At 44.1% G+C, this 19,882-nt stretch overlaps 1 protein-coding gene across 1 annotated transcript in view; it reads left to right on the forward strand.

The window, feature by feature from the left end:
- The first annotated feature begins 3,403 nt into the window (after positions 1–3,403).
- The window catches only part of Nsf (N-ethylmaleimide sensitive factor, vesicle fusing ATPase), a 144,809-nt gene continuing 128,330 nt past the window's right edge, over positions 3,404–19,882 (forward strand). The window contains exon 1 of the mRNA XM_052755675.1: positions 3,404–3,528. Within this exon, the coding sequence (XP_052611635.1) occupies positions 3,517–3,528 (12 nt within the window). The 5' untranslated portion in view covers positions 3,404–3,516. The remainder of the gene's footprint in view (positions 3,529–19,882) is intronic.

Raw genomic sequence — 19,882 nt, forward strand, 5'->3', positions numbered from 1 at the left:
CTTTCTCCTGGCTCCCTAAAAAGACCTCCAGCCTGTAGAAAGTGAGGTTAGTCATCTCCATTTTAGTGCACCTTTAAAACATTTGGATAGTTTTCTTACCTGTGTTCTCACTGTAAAAGGAAGACATATTAAGAGAATTTCAGAGATCAATGGAGAGTTGAGGGAATGTAGGGTTTTGATTTTGTGAGTGAATGAGTGTGTGTGGTGTGTGTGTGTGTGTGTGTGTGTGTGTGTGTGTGTGTGTGTGTGTGTGTAAGTGACTTAGACAAATCCAGGCAAAGGGGACAATCACATTTTGCAGAAGACAGAAGAGAGGCAACCTCAAGGGTGCTGGAGAACTAGAGGATGGCCTTGCCAGTTGTTTTGGAGTGAATCTGATTGAACCTGGGTTCTTTGCTCACACCAGGGCCAGCCCTGGTCTGATCATCCTTCCAGTGCTGCATGAAGTGAGCAAGCTGCAACTAGACAGAGTGAACCAGAGGTGGCAAAGATATTTGTTACTATCAACTACCACTGTAAGGGCTGTTGAGAAGGTAATGCGCCATTAGCTCTTTGCTGTTTCTAGAATGACCTTGAACATGAGCCAGAGTCAGGCACAGATGGGCTGTAGAGACAATCTGGAACAAGGTCTCCGAGTTCTTCCCCTCCGGTTGAAAGAACAAGCTGTGTTTGCCTGAAGCATCACTGGTAGATCCTGCAGGGCTGGGATCTGTTTTTAGTTTTTAACCACTCACAGGCAGGCAGGCTGGGCCTTCCAAGATGAAAAGCATTTGTCCTTGTTGAAGACATGGAAGAAATTTCCCCTTGCGATTCTTTTACTGAGCAAAGTAAGACAAACAGGCCAGTGGCAGAGATAGATGAACATCAGCCTGAAACGTGACGTTAGGTCTTTGAGCTGAGAGCCAGTGTCATCTGGATCTGGTAATTGGGCAAAATCACTGTAATGTATAGGTTTGAATTCAAAGTAACAACAATAAAAAAAAAAAAGTAAGAGGTGCTCACTAAGTTTATCCATCTGTGCTTCTCAGTTTACATTAGGAGGGCTGAGGTTCAGAAAGGCCACAGCAGGGGAGTGGCAGAGAAGGACAAGGAAGCCTCCCGGAGCTTCATTTCATCTAGGATATTTTTCTTTTCTTTTTTGTCCCTAAACAGCTTTTTGCCAAGTTGACATCAGAGTTCAACTGTTTTCCACCCCTTCCTCATAACCCTCAAGGCCACTCATGACTTAGTTACACATTTGAGATGCCCAGCATAGCACCAGGGGTTCAGATCCGGCAGTTCATGAGATCCACATGCATACTTTCTTCTGTTCTTGGTTCATCTTGAACTCACACTTTGATTTTATCAGTTCTTTTTGTTGTCCCTGCCCCCCATGACAAGGTCTCATTAAATAGCTCTGGCTGTCCTGGAATTCACTCTGTAGACCAGGCTGGCCTCAAGCTCACAGAGCTCTGCCTGCCTCTGCCTCCCAAGTGCTGGAATTAAAGGTGGTCAACACTACACCTGTCTTGATTTTTATCAGTTCTTAATTTTAAGTTGCTTAAACTTAAACATGCTTGTTCCATTCAGCTCACTCCTGCATGGTATGAGAAACCCCATTCCCACCTCTCCAAACCCCACCACGCAGAGAATCTCTAAATAAAGGGAAGGTGCCAAAAAGCCCAGTTCCAAATTCTTGTCAGCGACAACAGTTTCCTCCCCTGAAGTTGCCAGCTGCCCAAAAACCCACCTAAAGTGCTCAGCTTTTGACCATACTTGGGTACAAACCCAGCTTGTGGCAGACATGCCATCATGCCTCACCTACATCCTATGCAGTCTCCCCGCCTTTGTTTGTGGGCGGGGCTTCTCCAGTCTCCATCTCTAGGACTGGAGAACCCACCTGGGAGCTGCTTTGCTCAAATAAACCTGTTGTACTTTTTCAATTCAACTTGATCTGACTTACTGCGTCGGCAGAAAAACTTATTATGGAGGTGCGAGAGGCAGAACCTATTAATGCTAAGCTTTAATTCTTCGCTTATTTTCTTTCATATTGGATAAAAATCCCCCCCCCCAATTATTATAAGTGGCAGGTTCCAAAGAAACCCGGGACAAGTCCCACTCAGTACCTGTGGCTCCTCCCAGCATTCCTCACTCCACTCCCTACCCTAAATCTCTCAAACCCAGTGCTAGGCTTCGCTTCCCTTCCCCCAGCTTCAAATTCCCATACAACTCAGCCATTTTGGTTACATTCTCTCTTGGCCCCACTCTTGGCCTCTTGGTTCTTCTCTCTCTTCTGGTCCCCTCTCCTCTCTCTCTTCTCTTCCTCCTTTGCTCTCCCGACCCTTCTCTCCTCTCATAGCCCACCCTACCCTGCTGGTCATGTTCAGTCTGGATTCTTCCAGATGCCTCTGGCTGTGTTCTCCCTGATATCTACAATAAAACCTTTCTTTACCTTACCATGGGGAGGCCATATGGTCATATCTTCATTTTCTTCAATAAGAAATTAAAGCTAAGCTGTAATATTCCTTATCGTCTCCGGCAAATGTGAAAAGAAATATTAACAAGGGGATTTAAAGCATCTGATAGAGAATCTTTCTTCCTGCAGCCTCAAGTTAGACCTTTTTGATATTCCAGTGAAGAGATGTCATGAAGGAAGGCAACATGGAGGTTAAAAGACTGAACTTGGGTTTGGGGAGAAGGCAATGCTAAGTAAGATGCTTTCTCAGCAGGTGAAGAGCTCAATTAGGACGCCTGGCATCCACGAGCATGGCAACAGGTATTTGTAACATCAGTCCTGAGGAGGGAGAGGCAGGAGGATTCCCTGGGAATTGCTGGCCATCCAAGCCTACATGGTGGGTGAGAGAGATCTTATCTTGAAAAATAAGGTGGACAAGTGATTGAAGATGACATCTTGGTATCTTCTGGCCTAAACACATACATGCACACACATAACCCCTCATACACAGACTGAACTTTATTTGCAGAATACTCTAAAAATGAAACAATACTGGAAAAAAGATTACTAAAGGTATAAATTGTGCTTATATCTGAAATTACTGAGCCATAAAGCTAACACATATATAATTATGATTCACTTTCAAAACAAATGCTCCTGCAAAAGAAAAACCTGGATTCAAACAGAATCCGAATTCCGAACCAGCTTCTGGCTATGGCCCTTCCTTGGGGGAAAGGCCCGTACACACACACACAGGGTTTTCTCGGCGCATTCCCTTTTAAGAGGTCTGGAAGCACAAAGCTAAAAGGCCACTAAAGGCCACGTGGCCAACGCCCATGGCTTCTGTGGAAACAGGGTGGCAGTGAGGCTGCCAGCTTGTCTTCAAGCCAAAATGGCGCCGCTCGGCCTGCGCGCGCGCGCACGGGCTGGGGAAGGGCGCCGGGGACGCGGCCGGGCGCGGGCGCGGCCTCCCGGCGGCTGCGCGCCTGCGCGAGGGCGGGCTGCTGGCGGGCACGCGCGCGGCGGGGGCGGGCTCAGCCGAGTGCGGAGCTGCAGCCTCGGAACCGGACGTGTCCGCGAAGATGGCGGGCCGGGTGAGTGGCGGCCGGGCAACCCCAGCTCGCGGCGGGATCGCGGGGTTCGCGACCGCTGCGAGGCCCACGCGGGCCCCGGGGAGGGGACGCGAGGCAGAGCCCCGGGGAACACTGAAAGAGGAGAGATCAGAGTAGGGCTGGAGGCGAGACCCGGCAGCTGCGGCAGGGGATTAGCTCTGCTCAGAAACTCTGTCCTCCCCGAGGGTTGTCTCCTGGTCTCCCGGGTCTCCCGCACCTCCCGTGCCATCCCCTGGGGCTCGTTTCCTTCGTCCTCCAGGCACCCTGAGGGTGGTGACCACTCGAACCCCCTCTGACGAGCACTGAGTGTCCTCCGCGTCCCTCCGAGGGTTTCTGAGGTGGCACTGCTGGATACCCGCGGGGTGTAGTCTGCTGCAGTCAGGGTGAGGGTGTGGGAACCCGTTTCTCGTTCTTCTTAAATGAATGATGTCCTAAATGAATGATGTTATGAAAAGAGGAGGGGGCTGCAAATGACTTTTAGGGTTAACCTCAGACCATCCTCTGGGGAGAAACCTGTCAACTGTCGAGTGAAACTGCAGTGTCTTTAGCCTGAAGTGCAGATGGATTCGGGGTGTCACGTTCTGTTTTTCTAATTGACAGTCACTTTGAATGCAGCAAGCAGTGCTGTAGTGTCAGGGATTTACATTTTACTTCTTCCTTAAGCTTGTAAGGATGGGGTTGGGGAGAAGAGATGGGACCAGGTCACTGCTGTTATTGCAGTATGTATTAGAGCTAAGAGCTCTGATGGATGGATCAGGCCCAGAGATTACACTGGTCCAAAACGTGGGGACATTAACTGCGTCATTACAGACTGAAGAGGTGCTTGACCGATTCACTTACCCCTGAATATTTGAATAGGTTTGCATTCATGCATGCACATATGAAAATGCCCTGTCTAAAGAGAATTGTAGGTCATGAGATTCTAGAGTTCCCAAGAGACCTTAGAGGTCATCAGTCTAGCTCCATATCTTCCTCTTCCTTTTCTTATAATCCCCCATTTATCTCAGGCTGGCCCTTCCAAATGTACCTCAGGGTCTATTTTTGCCTCCTCAGGAGCCCCTCTTCTGAATCATCAGCTGTTTTGGAACATATTGGAGCTTCTCTTGTCTTAAACAAACCCTCCCTCTGCCCCCACACGTCACTTTTATTTTACAGCAATAACTTGTGATGATTTTCTGTGTTTATTGTCTCCCATTTATTTACCACCTGCTCCCTCCGTGGCCCACCACAGTCTGACTGAAACCGGCCCCTAAAATTAATACACATTTTTCAAGCTTTGTCATACTTGATGTCTCAGCAACATCTGACATTGTTGACTCTTGCTTCCTCTGTGTGTGTGTGTGTGTGTGTGTGTGTGTGTGTGTGTGTGTGTGTGTGTGTGTAACAGCTCTGGCTGTCCAGGAATTCGCTCTTTAGACCAGGCTGGCCTGGTTTTCACAGAAACCCACCTGCCTCTGCCTCCCTAGTGCGGGGATTAAAGGCAAGCGCCACCTCCGATGGGCCTGACCTTTGCATCCTCAATGGGAGACACTCTTCCCCGTTTCTGTGATGCCTTGCTACTGTTTCAATTTATCTCTCTTGCAGACTCGCCTGTTTCCACCCTGTCATTCAATTCCCATACTCTGTTTTATCTCCTCCATAATCCCTTCTGAGCCAAAGCTATCACTGTCTATGTGCCTGAGGTTCTCAAGATTTCACCCATCCCCCACAGAACTGTCCTCTAAATTCCAAATTGATACATGAAACTGCCTATTTAAATTCAAGAACAGGGCTGGGCCCGTACCTTTGATCCCCACAGAGATAGAGGCAGGAGGATCTCTGAGTTCGAGGCCAGCCTGGTCCATATAGTGAGTTCCAGGATAGACCGGGTTACATAGAGAGACACTGTCTCAATAAATAAATAAATAAACAAACAAACAAATAAACAAACAAATAAATGAATGAATGAATAAGTAAATAAATAGATTCAAGACAGCTTGAAGTCTTGTTCAAATCTAAAGCCAGGATCCACTACATGGTACTTTTCTGTTTTTCTTTCGTTGAATGGTACCATCACTCTTCCGGTGGAAACCTGGTGGGTATGGTGGTATGGTGTGTGTGTGTGTGTGTGTGTGTGTGTGTGTGTGTGTGTGTGTGTGCGCACATGCATAGTCATATGTTTGTGTCAAAGGACAACACTGAGCCCATTGTCTCTGCTATACACCCTCCTTCAGACAGGGTTTCTTTTGTTGTTCACCTTGCTTATGCCAGACTAGCTGGCTTTCCGGCCTCTGGAGAATCTGCCCAGGATTGTGGACATGAGCCATGTTATCCGGCTTTACAGAGGTTCTGGGGATTTGAACTCAGGTCCTCACACTTGCAGGACAAGTGTTTTATCTATCCACTCTGCTGTCTCCCCAACCCTCTTCTCTATACCTCTGCCACATCCCCTGCTCTACCCTCTGTACATTTCATCCCTGTCTTCCTACCCACACACTAAGGATAACAAAAATAATTTTTAAAGGTATTTGATTGGGGCCCAGAAAAGGTAGCAGCCTTGGGAGTGTCGTTGCTTTTAGCCATGCTCACTACTAAAACCACCCACTGCCGTCGCTGCATCCTTTCCCCTGGTCAGCTCACCATTCTGCACCTTCATGCCACCCTTTTCTCTCTCTGGTCTGGATAACTGCAGGAGGTTCCCACGTAGCCGCCTTCTGGCATTCTCCCCACTCCCCTTCTCCACACTGCTTGTTCTTCCCGTGCCCTCTGCTGCTTCAGCCCCTCCTCAGCAACGTCCCATCTTCGCGGAGAAGATCAGCTGCTTACCACTGAGGGCTCCTTGGGGTTTTGCTCCTCTCTCCCTCCACTCACCTTTACTGTCTGTTCTCACGTTATATAAGCCTTTCAATTCCTTGAAGCTATGGCAGTTTCTCTTACCACAAGGTCTTTGCTGGGCTCTTTCTTTTCTTTGTAAGGTTCTGCCTCCAACCATTTACCTCCTACTCAGAGAACACTTGGGAAGCTGGTTCTGATCTCTCCGCTGCAAATCAGGATACTTTGTTACACAGCCTTGAAAACCTGTGTTCCTATCTTAGAGCTTTATCTGTTTCTCATTGTAACTGTGTTAGTGTGCTGTACCTGGTGTGTATGTCTTTAATCCCAGGACTTGGGAGACAGAGGCAGGAGGATCACAGTATGTTTGAGGCCAGTCTGATGTACGTACTGAGTTCTAGGCCAGCCTGAACTATAGGATGTTGTGGAATATTACTTTAACTGTGTAAAGATATGTTACATTTATTTAAGTTGTGGAATATTACCTTTTGTAAAGATGTGTTACATCTGTTTATGCTGCATTTGTTTAACGATGTAAAGATGTGTTGCTTTGCCTACGTAAGGCACCTAATTAGTCTAATAAAAAGCTGAGTGGCCCGCAGGGCGGTGGTGGCGCACGCCTTTAATCCCAGCACTCGGGAGGCGGAGGAAGGTGGATCTCTGTGAGTTCGAGGCCAGCCTGGTCTACAGACAGAGCTCCAGGACAGGCACCAAAACTACACAGAGAAACCCTGTCTCGAAAAACAAACAAACACAAACAAACAAACAAAAACAAAACGAACAAAAAGCTGAGTGGCCAATAGCCAGTCAGCAGAGGGATGGGTGGGGCTAGCGGGCAGAGAGAATAAGTAGGAGGAGGAGTCTAGGCTTGAGAAGTGGAGAAAATGAGGGAGAAAAAGAAGGAGACACCGGGGGCCTGCCAAGCAGCCACCAACCAGACACGAAGTAGGACATACAGAAGGAAAGAAAGACAAAAAGCCCTGAGGCAAAACTTAGATGAAGAGAAACAGGTTAAATAAAGTTACAAGAGCTAGCAAGAAACAAGCCTAAACTAAGGCCAGGCATTCATAATTAATAAGTCTCCCTGTCATGATTTGGAGACTGGGGTCCGAGAAAGCCTGCTACAATAGAATAAGACCCTGACTCAAAAATAAAGTATTAGTGTGATTATTTGTCTCCACCTCAAGAAAGCTTATGCAATGCTAGATATTTACTCATTATTATCTTTTTTATACACTTGCTTTTGTACATCAGTTTAGTAGAGATTTAAAAAGAATCATCAAGTACAATAAATTTTAGAAAATAAAGTTTAATTCCTTAAAGCACTATTTGATATATGGATTTATTCTTTTTTCAAGTACTGAAGGTGTAAAGGTGAATGTATATTTTTTTTACATCTATTTGTTTATTTATGAGTGTGCACATTTGTGCCGTAGCGCATGTGTAGGGGACAACTTGTAGGAGTCAGTTCCCTCCTTCCACCACGTGGGCCCAGGCCTTGAATTCAGGTCGTCGGGCTTGGTAGCAGGTGCCTTTACTTGCTGAACCATCTCACCTATTTAAAGGTATATTATTTTATTATAGAAAAATCTTTAATTGGCTGAAGAGTAACCCATTGGAAATGCCTGCATTTGGAGTACACCAAACACTTGCTGTAAAGCTGGTTGTTTTTTCTTTTTTTTGTGAGACAGGGTCTTCCTATGTATCCCATGCTGGCCTGGAATTCACTTTGTAAAATGGGCTGACCTACTCACAGAGATTTGCCTATCTCTGCCTCAGAATGCTGGGACTAATGGTTTGTGCCGCTACACCCAGCCCTATAATGCAGTCTCTAAACGCTCATACTCTGGGTTGCTGACATTATACTACATATAAGAAATGCAACTTGATCTCATCAATGTAATTTCCATTTTGTCCTGATTACCACAGTGAGGTTAAGCATTTTTCCTGTTGGTCACTGGAGAGTTCTTCCGTGCATTATCATTGTACAGCTTTTGTTCATTTTTTTTGTTGGGTTATTCATATTTTCTTACTTGTATAGTTTTTTTCCTTTTGAGGAGGGCAGTATTTGCTTTAGATTCGAGTTGTTAATTGCAGATAGCTTCTAGATGATCTTTTTTTCATGTTGTTTACAAAGTCTTAGACTTAACTGTTATTGTTAAATTTGCCATTTTTTTTTTTTGCCTGTGTGGTTTGTACTTTTATGCGATCTTCAAGAAAGCTTACCCTACTTTGAAATCATAAAGATCTTACTTGAAAAAGTTTTGTTTGCTTTGCCTGTTGTGGTGATTAATTCATCTGGAACTTATTTTTGTGTTTGGTGTGAGTTATGAAGTTAACTTTATCCTGCCGTCTGTGAGAACAGCTGTCCTGATGTTTATTGAGTCTGTCCTCTATCCCCACTGGTTGGTGATGTACCTCCGCATGTGTGCGTCTGAGGCTGCACTCCATTGTCTCCTTACTACTCCCTGCTGCCTCAGGGAGTGCACCTCTCCTCCTTTAACACAGTTGAAAATCCCATTTATGTACTTGTTTGTTTTTGTGTGTGTGTGTGGTTGGACATATGTCAACGCATACATGTGTGGAGGTCAAAGGACAACCTGAAGGAGTCTGTCCTTTCCTTTCACTGTGTGAGTCTTGAGGATTGAACTCTGCCTTTTCCCATGGAGCCATCTTTCAAAATTCAGCTAAATAACTTTTAAAACCGATTTTCTCCTTTTCTAAAAAAAATTTGTTTGGTTTTTGGTTTTAAGGCAAAAGGTATAGTTTATCACAGCTTGAAGCTGTACATTTGAATCAAGTGACGTAGCACCAGCTCTTTATGAATCATGAAGGTTATTTCCATCTTCTGCCTTATTCAGAATGAGGTGCTGAGGGTCCGTGGATTTGCACTAGTGAAGTAGAGGAGGGAATAGGAAAATCATTCGGGTAAGAAATAGTAGTGAGTTTTGAAATCACTAGACCAATAGAATGTTTTACAGACTTAGTGATGAGAGTCACTTTTGTCGTAAAGAGGTTTTAGTATTAAGAGCTTATGAACATATAAGTTCTTACGTGATTTGACAAGCTAGGGCAATATTATCACCAAGTTCTGGGTCTTCTAAAGAACCTCTTTGTTGAGGATTTCTTTTTCTTTTCTTTCTTTTTTTAATTAGCCTTAGCTTCTAGAACATTTTCTCCTAAGGAATGACTCTGATAACATTTTGTGAGATAAGAGCAGATTTAATTCCTTCTTGTTTAGAACGAGCCTGGAATGGATGTATAGCACTCACTAAGTGATTGCTGAGCAAGCCAGCACCTTTGAAGGACAGTTCAGTCTTAATGTTATCTTCTCTACTGAGCTGTCGGGTAATCCTAAGTAATACTGTTGTTTCTTGAGTTATCCAAACCATTAATAACATAGAACTAAATGTAGACAACTGCTTGACTCTAAAATAGTTCTTTTTCTCTACCTGTAGATAAATTGAATTTTTTAAATATGTAGCCTTCCAATCAATTTACAGTGAATTAAACGACAATATAAGCTTAATCTGTGTTTGCTAAATTAAATGATTCAGTATACTGAGTAGTACTGAGGCCTCTGTATACACACTGAAGCCTCAGAACATTGCTTGTATTCTTCTGTAGAAAGAAGAAAAGGAACTAGTCTATGTTACAGATACATACACATATATTTGAATATAGATTTGAAAATAATTTTTCCCATACAATATATTCTGATCCTGGTTTCCCCTCATCCAGTTCCTCCCAGATCCTTCCTACCGACCCAGCTTCATACCCTTTCTCTCTCTTCCTTTAGAAAACAAACAGTCAAACAAAAGAAACAAAACAGAATTAAAAAAAAGAAAAAGGACAGTAAATGTATGTGCGTGCGCGAACACACGCGTGCGCGCACACACACACACAATCACTCAAAACTTATAAAAACACAAAATGAGAAACCATAATATACAAGCTTTTAGGACAGTTAAGACAAAAGATGCCCAAACAGAGCCATATGAGACAAAAAGTCTATAAAAATACCATTGAGTTCATTTTGTGCTGGTCGTCTACTGTCACATAGTGTCTACCCATAAATACGATTAATATACCCATTGAGATGCCATTGGAAAAAAACTAATTTTTCCTTTGCAAGTAGGTGTCAGTTGGAGATAGTGTCTTGTTAGGGATGGGAGCCTGTGTCCACTTCCCTGTCTCAGTGTTGGGACCCTGTCTGGCTTGAACCTGTGCAGGCCTGTTCAGGCTGCCTTAGTCTCTATTAGTTTGTATATATGTCAGTCTTTTTTTTTTTTAATTCATTCATTATTTTATGTGTATATGTTTTGTTTGCATGTTTTTCTGTGTACTGCGTGTGTGCCTGAGGAGGCCAGAAGAGGGGATCAGATCCCCTAGAACTGGAGTTATAGTGTGTACTGCCAGGTGGGTGCTGGGAATTAAACTCAGGTCCTCTGGAAGAATGGCCAATGCTCTTAGCCACTGAGCCATCTCTCTAGGCCCTTAGCATTGCATTTCTCATGATGTTTTTGTATCCCTGTATCCCTGATACAAGGACTGTCACAGTGTTTCTGCAGAGCAGCGTCACCTGAGAGCTTGTTAGGACAACTCAGGCTTGCTCCAGGCTGACAGATGGATTGATTCTGGAACTCGGCAGTCTCCTTCAGCAGTCTCCAGCTGATTGTGCGGCATGGTGGGGCTGAGAACTGTTGACTTTGTATCTCCCTTCTCCAGAGTGGGTCCCTGTGGATTGTGGAAGGTTTTCTATTTTTTTAAACTATCTATTCAACCTTGATGTTCATGTTTCAGGTTGTCCTTTCTCCTCTTTAGGACCTCTGCCTGCACCCAATTTTTCAAATAGTGGAGAAGTTGTGCTATTTTTTTTTTTTACGATATAGTGAATTAGGTCCTCTCATCGATCTTCCTACATAAAAATTTTAGAATGCTAGATAAAATATTAAAAAACTGCTGGGCAGTGGTGGCGTATGCCTTTAATCCCAGCACTCGGGAGGCAGAGGCAGGTGGATCTCTGTGAGTTCGAGGCCAGCCTGGTCTACACAGTGAGTTCCAGGAAAGGCTCCAAAACTACACAGAGAAACCCTGTCTCAAAAAAAAAAAAAAAATTTAAAAACTGAGTTCAGGCCTGGAGAGATGGCTTAGAGGTTTGGAGCACTTGCTGCTCTTCCAGAGGTCCTGGTTTAGTTGCCAGCACCCATATCAAGTGGCTCACAAGCACCTGTTTCTCTCAGTTCCAGGGAATCCCATGTCGTCTTCTGGCCTCTGCAGGCTCCTGGACATGTGTGTGCACACATACACAAAAATAACAATAAAAATAAAAATAAGTCTTAAAAATAATTGAATTCAGAGAGGTAGCTGGCCAGAGCTTAAAGAATAATCAGACCAAAACCTATGTGCAAGTGGAAAATGTCAGCCAAGCGTTTTTGCCTTGAGGGGGTTATTTCCACTTTTGCCTCTAGAGCTCAGAGAACAGGAGATAAACATTGGTGGTTTTGGTAGACTCCCCCTAGTAAAGATGGCCCCTCCAGGGGATACACCTCATAATAAATGTCAGCTAGGAATAAACTTGTTCCACCCAGGGATCGAAAAGGAAAATTTTCTGTTTCACTTTGGTGCTGGGTAGGGTCGCAAAAACAACAACAAAAACAAAAACAAAAACCTCTTAAATATTTTTATTCACTGGATCACCTTGAAGTTTGGGTTCTGATTTCACACTGCCCGGTTGGTATGAAAACCCTTAAGCCAATAATTAGGTGTAAAGTGGCACAGTAGTGGCAGTGCCCCCACACGCCTCGGATGTCCCAGCAGCAGCAAGCATAACTCCAGGACTCAGGAAATTCCTAAAAATGAAGTTTTGAAAAAAATAGAGACACAGAGTCACAAATGACACAAACAAGACTCAGCAAATGAAAGTCAGCAGAAGCAATAAAGAAGAGGGTTAGAGACCTGGGGAGGTGGTTCAGTGGGTGAGGGCGACGGCCTCCAAGGCTGACGATCTGAGTTCGGTCCCGGGGACCCACATGATGGGAGAAGAGAGCTGAACGAGCCCTGCACGATTCTCCTCTGATCTCCACACTCAAGCGGAGGTGCACACACCTTTCCTTAATAAGTGAATAAGTGCACGCCTGTAGTCCCAGCACTGCGAGGCAGAGGCAGGCAGATCTCTGTGAGTGCAAGCCCAGTCTGCTCTACAGAGGGAGTTCCAAACCAGCCACGGTTACATAGTGAGACCCTGTCTCAAAAATAACAAAAACAAACAAAAAAGGAGTTGGAATTTCCAAAGGCTTCAGATATTGAAATTAGCAGACACATAGTAAATATATGCATTTAATATGCTTATAGAAATAAGACTTTAAGAATGAACAGCAAGAGGGGTTGGGGATTTAGCTCAGTAGTAGTCCTGGGTTCGGTCCTCAGCTCCAGGAAAAAAAAATGAACAGGAAGAGTATGAAATGATAGATTTGAAGAGATTTAGAAAAATAATTTTTTCACTAGACAAGGTATCTCTGTGTAGCTTTGGAGCCAGTCCTGGAACTCGCTCTGTAGACCAGGCTGGCCTCGAACTCACAGAGATCTACTTGCTTCTGCCTCCCAAGTACTGGGTCTAAAGGAGTGCACCATCCAGGCAATAAATTTGTTTTTTATTGAAAAAAAAATTTTTTTTGGTTTTTAGTGGCAAGGTTTCTCTGTATAGCCCTGGGTATCCTGGAACTCACTCTGTAGACCAGGCTGGCCATGAACACAGAGATCCACTTGCCTCTGCCTCCCTAGTTCTGGAAGTAAAGGTATTCGCTACCACTACCCAGCTTGAAAAAAATGTTTTTCATACAATATATTCTGATCACACTTCCTCCCTCTCCAAACGCCTCCTAGATCCTTCCCACCTTCCCACACACCCAACTTCACACTCTCTTAAAAACAAAAAGAGCCCAAAAAACATACAAAACAAAACCCCCACAAAAACACAAAAACAGAAACCAAAATATACAAGCAAAAGACTAATAAAAAAAAAAGCCTAAACGAAACAAAATTAGACAAAAAGTCCATGAAAATACCATTGAGTTAATTTCGTATTGGCTAACTACTTCTGGCCAGAAAATAAAAATTTGAAAAATTATTTGGAATTCAGTTCCAAGGAAGTGGAAAGCAGTAGAAGGGTTGAGGAGAGCATGAAAGATGGGAAAGGAGGTCTCCTCTAGTCAGGCTCCTGGGGAGAAGGAGGAGGCAAAGGCTGTGTTTGAAGAGAGAATGCCTGGAGAACTGACCTGTCTGCCAATTCAGAAAGTCTGAAGTAGCCGGATGTGGAGGCTCTTCCCCTCATCGCCAGGGCAGAAGGGCTCCTGTGAGCTGAGGCCAGGCTGGGCTACACAGCAAGACCTCCTGTGAGCTGAGGCCAGGCTGGGCTACACAGCAAGACCTCCTGTGAGCTGAGGCCAGGCTGGGCTACACAGCAAGACCCTGTTTCCAAATAAGAGCAAGGGCAATAATAGTACCCAAAATAAATCAGCGATGTCTTGTGGGAATTTTGTGGAACTAACTGTATGATGGCAGTTGCACCTCAGTGGGGTATGGGTAGGCTTAGACTCAAAGTAGTTTATGAATTTTGTTGTATTCAGGAAGGAGTTAGAGCTACTTGATATGTATATTCATATTTCCAGGGTAACTACTGAAATAATAAAAATAGCAATAATAATGGGAAATTGAACTTTAAACATTTAAGAAAGTGAAAAATAAACAGAAAAGTGCAATTAAGAGGAATCAAAATGATAGAAATAAATAGAAGCAGCAGCAGGTGTGGTGGTACACTCCTGTAATCCCAGCACTTGGGGCCTGAGGCAGGAGGATTGGGAATTTGAGGCTAGTCTAGGCTATGTAGCAAGACTCTGTGTCTAATAACACTCACACACCCAAAACCAAATAAACAGAGAACTAAATGCTTCATTCAGAAAAAGAGTATCATTTTAGTAACAACTCCCAAACCCAGAAACTATTTGCTTTTATTTATTCATTTGTCTGTCTGTCTATCTATCCATCCATCCATCCATCCATCCATCCATCCATCCATCCATATCCATCCATCTATCTATCTATCTATCTATCTATCTATCTATCTATCTATCTATCTATCTATCTATCTATCTATCTAAGATGGATTTCACTATATAACCCTGACTGGCCTCAAACTTGCTTATGTAGAATAGGCTAACTTTGAACTCACAGAGATCGGCCTGCTACTACCTCCCAATGCTAGGATGAAAGGCATGCACCCCCTATGCCTAGCTCCAAGCCTTCATTTTTAGGATAGTCACTATAGATACAGGTAGAAAGCAAAAAGATTTTTTAAAAAAAGTCTGATGAGATAATTTCTAAACAAAAAAGAGGTAAAGTGATCACAACAGACATCAGACAGTGTGAACTTTAAAACTGAAGAAAGGAGTCAGGTCAGGCACCATTGAGTTCAGTTATCCATAAAGAGAAGACCGTTCTAAATGTGTGTGAACCTAATCATTGCCTCCATTTACAAAGTGTAAAGTGATGGAGCTGAGCAGGATAGGGGGACAGGGAAAACCAAGGGGGCAGAGGACAGGAAGGGAGCCTCCTCACCTCAGAATCTGTTGTCATCTCTTACCAGCAGAGAGTCAAGAATTCCAGCACAATTAATAAAATTTTCAGTGAAGGCCTACACAGAGGCAAAGCCTTTCGTATAGTGATATTACAGATAATGCTACAATTGCAGGACCCTTGCTTAAGGCCTAAGCATGCATGACTTTCAAGTGTGGTCTTATTTCTTTCTCTCATATAAACCTGAAATTTTCCAAGAATCTCCCAAACAAGACTATAAACTTCCTTTACAGTTTTAAAAAGAGTCTGAATTCCTTTTATAACCTTTGCGATCTGTGGTTTTACCTCACCAGCTTCAGTCCTCCTCAGTGCTCCTTAGGAACGACCCCATGATTTCACTCACTGAAGAGAGAAAGAATGTGAGAAGGTCTCTTAGCAACCCTTTGAGGTGTAGTTTCAGATGCCCCAAATGCACGCGTGGCCGTTACAAAGAACTCCAGCACTTTCTCTTGAGAAGCCATGCCAGTACTGGGGTGTGTAGTCCTTTTCTGAAGTTCCTCCACCACTCTGACCACGCTTAGGTGTGTGCTAATCAACTCCAGCTCCACTTCAGACTGTCTTGTCTCGAAGTTGTTTTCTGCTGCAAAGGAAGACTCCTGGCTTTACCTGAACAGTGGTCCCTCAGAGACTCCATCCTGGCTACTCCAGGTGGCCACAGGGTGGAGCTGCCTCTGATCCAGCTGCTTCCGACAGAAATGGTGATGGTGGGGTTTCAGGCCTTTCTTAGTAACTGATAAAGAAACAAAACAGAACAGTCATGTAAACTGATAAAAGCCAATTAAAAGTCCAGTTTCTCTCCAGGCCTGGTAGTGTAGACCTATAATCCTAGCTACTTGGAAGGCTGAGGCAGGAAGGTTGCAATTGTACTTTAAGGCCCACCTGGACTGCAGAGTGAGTTAAGACTCTGTCTAAACATTTAAAACAAGACCAGGTACTGTTGCTCGGTGGTAGAGTGCTTGCATGGGTTTTTAGCCCCATTATGGGGTGGTAGGTTTATTAAAAATATCCAGTTTGTCAGTTGAATTGGCCACATTTCAAGCTCTACATATGACTAATGGCTGCTGGATCTGACAGCACAAAAAGTCCTTCTGCATGACTCTGATTTGGAAGGCTTAAATTAACAGTCTTATAAGGGGTAAATACTGAGCAGCATACTCAAGGTACAGAGCTCTCTCTATTGAGCAGGGTAAGTAAACTAGAAGTGAGACCAGAAAGTGACTGAAAAGCTAGAGACCAGCAGGCTTTCTCTCAGAGAGAGAGAGAGAGAGAGAGAGAGAGAGAGAGAGAGAGAGAGAGAGAATGAAGACAGCCCTGGCTATTGTGGAACTACTCTGTAAACCAGGCTGGCCTCAAACTCAGAGATCTGGCTACCTCAGCTTCCCAAAGGCATGTACCACCACCACCCAGCAGCAGACAAAGGCATACACTACCACCACCCAGCAGCAGATTTCTTAAACAGAATGAAGCCAGAAGTTGCTATAAAGGAGTAAAAACAGACTCCATTAAATTGAAGACTACTTATCAGAAGGCATTGTTGTACTTTGCTCAGACTGACATAACAAAATCCTACATATGGAGTGGCTTAAACAACAGAAACATGCTGTGGATATCACTCTGTATGCTGTGAATGTGTTGCTCTGATTGGTTAATAAATAAGATGCTGATTGGTCAGTAGCCAGAAGAGAATTCTGGGAACAGGAAGGCTGAGTCAGGAGACACTGCCAGCCGCTGCCATGAGAAGCAAGGTGTAAAGATACCGGTAAGCCGTGAGCCACGAGATATGTGGCAAGGTATAGATTTATAGAAATGGGTTAATTTAAGATGTAAGATCTAGCTAGCAAGAAGCCTGAGCCATTAGGCCATACAGTCTGTAATTAATATAAGCCTCTGTGTGTTTATTTGGATCTGAGCGGCTGCGGGCCTGGGTGGGACTGGAGAAAACTTCCACTACAGAAACATATTTTCTTCTGGTTCAGGGGGCTGGAAGTTCAAAATCAGGGTGCCAGCATGATAGGCTGGTAAGTGCTCTCTATCTGGACTCGATACAGCCTTCTGGCTGTGTGCCCACATTGTGGGGAGAGAGATGTCTTTTCTTAGAAGGCTAGAAGCCTGTCTCCAGAGTAGCCACTGGGGTACCTGTGCAGCTTTTAGGTTTTAGCACCTCAGTATATAAATGTGTGTGGGTGGGAGATGACCAAAGTCCTTCCATAGCATACACCACATGAGAGAGGGCAGGCAGGCTGCAGAGTGTGAGAACACACTTAAAGCACATGTATTTGGTAGAACTTGTACCTAGAATACAAAATACAAAAACAAATGAACAAACCACCAAACCAAACCAAACCAAACCCCTGCCAACTAATCATAAAAAGAAACAACAGAGAGCCGGTGGAAAAACAGACAGAAGGCTCAAACAGGCATTGCAGAAAGAGTGTGTCCGTAACATTTGCTAAGTGCTTGACCTCATTCATCATCAGAGAAACAGGAACTGAAGCTTGGGGAGGCAGTGCTGCACTCTCACCAGGAAGTAGATGAAGCACCAAGATCCCAAGTGCACGGATGTGGAGCAGCTGAAGTCCTAACATCCTGTGGGAAGGAATGAAGACAAACCAGTGCAGCCCCTTTGGAAACACCTGTAACGTCCCAAAATATGCACACAGAAACACAGACATTGTATTTTTTTTTCTTATTTTTTTCAATACAAGGTTTCTCTGGGTATCCCTGTCTGTCCTGGAGCTCACTCTGTAGACTAGGCTGACCTTGAACTCACAGAGATCTAACTTTCTCTGCCTCCTGAGTGCTGGGATTAAAGGTGTGCATCACCACCGCCTGGCATTGGTTCCACATTTCCAAAATAAACACACCTAAGGTAATCAACACCCAGTTTAAGAAAGACGATATTACTAGCATCCCACAGGGCCGCTATCTTCTAAGCACTGCCCTCTCAGCAAAACAGCTGCCCCTTCCTCACACCAGCCAGGCCTCCTGCCCCTCACTGTGTGCCAGCCCCTCTTCCCGGCCATTTGTATGCAGTTCTGCCCTAAGTGTATGTGGCCTCAGAATCCAGAGAAGGTGCTAGAGTGTAGAGACAGAAGACTAGAGAAAAGGGGGGCTTTTCTATGTGGCCCTGGGGGAGCCATGCTGGATGCCGACCTTTCCCCCTTTCCTTTCTTTTTTCCCCCCCTGTTTTTTGTTTGTTTGTTTGTTTTCTTTTTTGGTATGCTATGTGAACACTCAGGTACTAACCCTGTATTCCCTCCCAGCTTGCCCAAAAGATCCTATCTAAGGAACAGAAGTATGCTAGTAATTCCTGTTTACTGATGAAAATCAGCCACTTGGACATTTAAAAGTAATTTCTGAATTATAAAATATGTAATCGTTACCATTATGTTGTGCTTATATTTGTTATTAAGCTGTGTTAAGTGAGAAACCTCTAAGTATTAAAAATACGTTGTGAGTGTGTGTGTGTGTAATTACAGAGCTTCAGAGCAATACAACAATTAAGGCCGGGCGGTGGTGGCGCACGCCTTTAATCCCAGCACTCGGGAGGCAGAGCCAGGCGGATCTCTGTGAGTTCGAGGCCAGCCTGGGCTACCAAGTGAGTTCCAGGACAGGTGCAAAGCTACACAGAGAAACCCTGTCTCGAAAAACCAAAAAAAAAAAAAAATAAAAAAACAATTAAGGTAACTGTCACGAGGCCTGTCAATGTATTTTGCTGTTTTGAAGAAATGGTACTCACTAGACCTCAGACTTTGTGATGTCTTTAGGTGCATCTCTGTATTTTCATTTGTTTTTGAAGAATTGGGGTCAATTTGTTTTGATTTCTTTTTTTTTTTTTTTTTTTTTTTTTTTTTTTTTTTTTTTTGGTTTTTCGAGACAGGGTTTCTCTGTGTAGCTTTGCGCCTTTCCTGGAACTCACTCTGTAGCCCAGGCTGGCCTCGAACTCACAGAGATCCGCCTGGCTCTGCCTCCCGAGTGCTGGGATTAAAGGCGTGCGCCACCACCGCCCGGCCTGTTTTGATTTCTTTAGCAACTTTTGGAGTAAACTTTGTTTGGAGTAGGAACACTGTGTTGTGGAATACAATCCTGAAATGAACCCGGCATCTTGCAGTTTTGAAAACACCTTCACAGATCTTTTCTTGTTAGATTCTCGGAGCAACCTTATGAGTTGGCACTGTCAAAATTTGGTTCACAAAACAAAACTCGACCAACTAAAAACTCCACAGCCGTCTTCATACTTCATGGTGAAGTTGGTAAAAGCTTCCCATGGAGATCAGGACCGAGACTAGGATGTCTCCTTTGGCCCCTTCTGTTCACCACCATTGCCAGTTGTAGGTGGGGCCAACGGGCAAGGGAAGGAAAGGAATAAAGGCACCTGTAACCACCACTATACGGTGGTTTTCCTTTGTTGGTGTTTTGGGTTGAACTGGGGAGTGAACCTAGAGACTCGGTGCATGCTGGGTATGTGCTCATCCATTGGGGCTACATCTCCAGCCATAGATGACGGTCCTAAAAAATGTATCTATCTGAAAAAAAAAATGAATTAGAGTGAGTAACTATGTTCAGCAAAGCCTTACCAGAGAAGAGCAATATCCAGAAGCCAGCTGCGTTTCTATACGATGGCAATGGACGATCTAGAAGTGGAAATAAGGCAACAGTTCCCTGTATTAGCATCAGAAATAATAAGTTGAACAGTTCAAAGACCTAACTGTGATTCTTCCAAGGAAGGGTAGATTTTAAAAATGCATGCTTTTGGATTAAGCAATTTTTTTTTGGTTTTGTTTTTTTTGTTTTTTGAGACAGGGTTTCTCTGTGTAGTTTTGATGCCTTTCCTGGAACTCACTCTGTAGCCCAAGCTGCCTCGAACTCACTGAGATCCGCCTGCCTCTGC

This window comes from Peromyscus californicus, unplaced genomic scaffold, assembly GCF_007827085.1.
Source record: "Peromyscus californicus insignis strain IS unplaced genomic scaffold, ASM782708v3 Scaffold_3__1_contigs__length_106647218, whole genome shotgun sequence".
Lineage (NCBI taxonomy): Eukaryota > Metazoa > Chordata > Mammalia > Rodentia > Cricetidae > Peromyscus > Peromyscus californicus.